Source organism: Otolemur garnettii, unplaced genomic scaffold (assembly GCF_000181295.1).
Source record: "Otolemur garnettii isolate 467f Iridium unplaced genomic scaffold, OtoGar3 scaffold00003, whole genome shotgun sequence".
In the NCBI taxonomy this organism is placed as follows: domain Eukaryota; kingdom Metazoa; phylum Chordata; class Mammalia; order Primates; family Galagidae; genus Otolemur; species Otolemur garnettii.
Genome location: NW_003852398.1, coordinates 41,115,453 through 41,120,427, shown reverse-complemented (window position 1 = coordinate 41,120,427; position 4,975 = coordinate 41,115,453). Strand labels below are relative to the sequence as shown.

At 47.8% G+C, this 4,975-nt stretch overlaps 1 protein-coding gene across 1 annotated transcript in view; it reads left to right on the top strand.

Moving 5' to 3' along the window:
* The first annotated feature begins 3,217 nt into the window (after positions 1 to 3,217).
* DDX46 (DEAD-box helicase 46) overlaps positions 3,218 to 4,975 on the top strand; it is a 93,916-nt gene continuing 92,158 nt past the window's right edge. The window contains exon 1 of the mRNA XM_023514712.1: positions 3,218 to 3,382. Coding sequence (XP_023370480.1) covers positions 3,366 to 3,382 — 17 coding nt within the window. The 5' untranslated portion in view covers positions 3,218 to 3,365. The remainder of the gene's footprint in view (positions 3,383 to 4,975) is intronic.

Here is a 4,975-nt window from a genome sequence, read left to right as displayed (position 1 = left end):
ACAGAATCTCATTATGTCATCCTTGGTGCTGTGGTGTCACAGCTCACAGCAACCTCAGACTCTTGGGCTTAAGCGATTCTCTTGCCTTAGCCTCCCAAGTAACTGGGACTACAGGTGCCCACCACAATGTCCGGCTATGGCACTATGGTTCTTAGAGCATCCGGTCTCATGACTTTCTCTATGATAGAAAGGAGGCCTTGCAAGCAAATAAATAATTCCACATGGGGGCACATGGGCTCATCCAGCCCTGCCAGGAGCCTGTCCAGCAGCACCCTGCAAGAACACTGTTATTTAGAATAAAAGGGGTCGCCATAATATTAAATGGAAGAAATAATTAAGATCTATACATAGTGGCTTGGTGAGGTGCGTCATGCCTGTAACCCCAGCACTCTGGGTGGCCAAGGCGGGTGGATTGGCTGAGTTCACAGGTTTGAGACCAGCCTGAGTCAGAATGAGACCCTGTCTCTAAAAATAGACAGGTGTTGTGGTGGGCGCCTGTAGTCTCAGCTACTTGGGAGGCTGAGGCAAGAGAATCGCTTGAGCCCAACAGTTTGAGGTTGCTGTGAGCTATGCCTCCATGGCACTCTACTGCAGGCAACAAATTGAGACTGTCTCAAAAGAGAAAAGAATAGCTTGTCTTGTGGCAGGTGCCTATACTCCCAGTTACTGAGGGAAGAGAATCACCTGAGTTTGAGGTTGCAGTGAGCTATGATGCCATAGGACTCAACAACCTCAGGGCTAGTGAGAGACTGTCTCAAAAATAAATAAATAAATAAATTTGTTCTAGCTGTAACATAAATTCTGTGATTCTAAGGAATATTCAAGTTGTGTTTGTTTTAAAAGTTAAAGACCAGCTGAGTGTGGTAGATCAAAGACCACATGGCTGAAACACCACTGACTTTTCACCAAATATGCTCCCATACCTTTCTCATCTCCACAAATTCAAAATAATTCACAAAAGCTCTGTTCATCTTCATTTCCTTCCTTTCTCTCAGCTCACATCCAATTTATTAGTGATTAGAGAACTGCCTCTAGAAAACAATCCAGATCTTACCACTTCTCAGCATCCCCACTGTTTAAGACACTAGTGGTTTTCTATGACTTGTAGACTGAAATCCACGGTCCTTACCTGCAGCCCATATCCAAGCGATTTATAGTGGCTCAAAATGCTTGGCCCTCCTTAGTGTCTAGCCTGTTTTTACCATTAGCAGGGACTACCAGACTCTCCAGTTTCTACCCTTCAATGCTACTCACTATTGGCACATGTGAGCAAGCCACAGGGGAGGAGCAAAAACTTCCCTGGAGTCTTACTCCTTGGTTTCCGTTTTTAAAAAGTCAGGCCAGGTGTGGTAGTTCACTCCTCTAATCCTGGCAGTTTGGGAGGCCAAGGTGGGAGAACTGCTTGAGGCCAGGAGTTTGAGACCACCCAAAGCAAGAGCTCAGACTTTATAAAAAATGAAAAAATTAGGTCAGGCAATAAGGCTCACACCTGTAATCATAGCAATCTGGGAGGCCAAGGTGGATGGATTGATTGAACTCAGGAGTTCAAGACCAGCCTGAGCAAGAGTAAGAGCCAGACCCCTCTCTACTAAAAATAGGAAAAACTAGCCAAGTGTCATGGTGGGTGACTGTAGTTATAGCTACTCTGGAGGCTGAAGCAAGAGTATTGCTCGAGCCCAAGAGATTGAAGTTGTTGTGAGCTGTGATGATGCCATAGCACTCTTCCCAGGGTGACAGAGTGAGATGGTGTTAATAAAAATTAGGCTTGGCGCCTGTAACTCAGCAGCTAGGGCGCTAGCCATGTACACCTGAGCTGGCAGCCTGGGAATCCAGTGTGGGCCTACCAAACAATAATGACAACTACAACCAAAAAGTAGCAGAGCATTGTGGGAGGTGCCTGTAGTCCCATCTACTTGGGAGGCTGAGGCATGAGAATCACTTAAACCCAAGAGATTGAGATTGCTGTGAGCTGTGATGTCACGGCTCTCTACCAAGGGCGACATAGTGAGATTTTGGCTCAAAACAAACAAAAAAGAAAAAAAGGTAAAAATTAGAGAAGTATGGTAATCTTATTTGAAGTTGCAGTGAGCTCTAGTCCTAGTGACAGAGAAGACTATGCTTCCCTAAATAATAAATAAGATAAAAAAAGTTGAGGAAAAATTTACATACTGTGAAACACTAGATTGAAGCATACAGATCAATGAATTTTGAAAAATGTACAAATTGAGACTTTTCTTCATCTTTGTGTGAGAAAATAAAATAGTACAGAAGTATTTAAAGTAAAAATGATAGTCTCTCCTCAAATCCATTACAGCTTTCTTTCTTTTTTTTTTTTGGAGACAGAGTCCCACTTGGTCACCCTTGGTAGAGTGCGGTGGCGTCACAGCTCACAGCAACCTCAGACTCCTGGGCTCAAGCGATTCTCTCGCCTCAGACTTCCGAGTAGCGGGGACTACAGGCGCCCGACACAACACTTGGCTGTTTTTAGAGACGGGGGTCTCAGTCTCGCTCTCGCTCAGGCTGGTCTCGAACCTATGAGCTCAGGCGATCCACCCACCTTGGCCTCTGTTTTGTTTTGTTTTGTTTTTAAAGCTGGTCATTGCAGGCAATGTTGAGGACCACTGTAATCTTTTGCTTATGTATTTTTAGTTCCTCAATGAGGGTCTTCTCAAATCTCACCTCAAAGGTACCTTATTTTAACCTCAGGTAACTTTTTCTGAACCCTTCTCCAGTGGCGGCCTCTCCTTGCTCTATTACATCTGCTTGTGTTTTCGTTCCCGTCTATTTCCCCCACCTGAGTGTGAGTTCCCCGCAGAATCCAGCACAGGTCGGGCACACGACAATCAAAGAGAGTGTGTGGAGAAGCTCAGCACATTGTTTAGCTCAATTTAAGGCATGTCTGTTTCCACCACTAGGCTGTGAATTTCCCCAGGACAGACCCTAGGACACCACTGCTGGAGATGCCTCGGTGTCTTTCCCGGTCCTCCCGGGAAAGATCCTCCTGGCGCCGGCGAGGCTGAAGCGCTGGTCTAGATCCCGCCCACCAGCGGGCGTGTGCAGGGGGTGTGGGAACCGGTCGCAGGCCTCCCTTTCCCGCCGCGCCGGCGCTGCGCGCCCTCCCACAGACAGGGGGCGCTGTGGAGAAGCCGCGGCTTCCGGCCGGCTTTTCCCTTTCTTCTGCCGCCAGCGCCAGCACGTCCTGTTTTCTTTCGTTGGCCGCGCCGGAGTGGCCGCCGTTCCCGAAGCTGCTACCGCCTCTTAGTGTGGATTCTCGCTTGGCTCGACGAGGGCAGCGCAGCCTCTTTCTTTGTCCCGTTTGCTTGCGCGTCGTACCCTAGGGCGTCGGCTTTCGCGCAGCCAGAAGCATGGGCCGGGAGTCACGGTGAGGCGGCGTCCCGGGCGGGCGAGGGGGCGAGCGGCTTTTTGAGGTTGAGAGAAGAGGTGGGAGTTGAGGTGGTCGCAGTGGCGGGCGGAGTGCGGCCCCACGTGTGGCCACGGCTGCCCTGCGGCCACTGGAGCAGCCGTAGGAGCTCGGCAGAGAAAATGGCTGTGCGTCGGCCGGCGACCGGCACAGGCTTTCCCAGCACTACCACCAACCGGTTCGAGCCCCGTGAGCGGGAACAACCTTCTAGGTCTAGGACGTGAGTGGTTGGGCATCATATCCCGCCAATTCCACGGAGCTTACTACCCTAATCAACTCAGTCAGTAGTGATTCCCCTCGAGTTTCGTATCACTTCGCGTTTGCAACATTTCCTAGGTCTCCCATCTCTCTATTTTAGTTCTTTGTCCCAAGTCAGTTGAAAGGATCGTGGGGGCAGACATTTTTTGCCTGATCTACATCGGTACACAGAACCAGTCTTTTACTGGACTAGGATAAGTACTTCTTGCGTGGACATTTGTTTTGCAAATAGATTTAATTTTTCTATGTGTAACTGATTCGATAATCGAAAAATTAGTAGTTGCCTCATATCAAATAAATTTTTAATATTCACGTTACAACTGAAACTGCTAGAATAGCTTTGAATGAACAAGACTGTAACAAATGTTAATCTCAGCACGAGTAGCCTTTAACAGCTAGTCCTTTAAAAAGCAGAAAAGAAACAAGTCTTAGTAAAAAATGCGAACCAGAACTTTATAACTTTCTGTTCATTGATACTTCCTTTTCATATTTTTCCCCCATACAGCAAAAGCAACCCCCATTACAGTCCTGAAATGGACTGTAATAACCGCACTTTACTTGTTTGTTTAGCGAAAGACAAAATAACACTACAGATTGTCCCCAAGAACCATTGAGCCTGTGCCCAAAAGTAAGAAAACCACTTACCCCCCCAGCTCCATTATTATACTAAAAATCCCACCCTAATGAATGATTTATCCACCATTTTTTATTCATAAAATACGTATACTAGCATGATTTCTCGCTGAGCTTACATGCCCTGCACCCCACCCCACACATATAATAATGTTCACTCCTTTCATACATTATTCATTTCACCTTTATGAAACCACCCCTAACCCTGTTAATCAGGGAGGCGGATTTAAGGCAGTGCCTTTTCCAAGTTAATATATCTTCTAAAACTTTTTTGGTGGGGCACGGTGGCTCACTTCTGTAATCCTAGCATTCTGGGAGACCCGAGGCTGGTGGATTGCCTGAGCTCACAAGTTTGTGACCAGCCTGAGCCAGAGTCAGACCCCATCTCTAAAAATGGCGGGGTGGTGTGGTTGGGGCCTGTAGTCCCAGCTACTTGGGAGGCTGAGACAAGAGAATCACTTAAACCCGAGAGTTTGACGGTGCCTGTGGCTCAAATGGCTAAGGCGCCAGCCATGTACACCTAAGGTGGTGGGTTCGAATCCAGCCCGGGCCCACCAAACAACAATGACCGCTGCAACCAAAAAATAGCCAGGCATTGTGGCAGGCGCCTGCGGTCCCAGCTACTTGGGAGGCAGAGGCAGGAGACTCGCTTGAGCCCAGGAG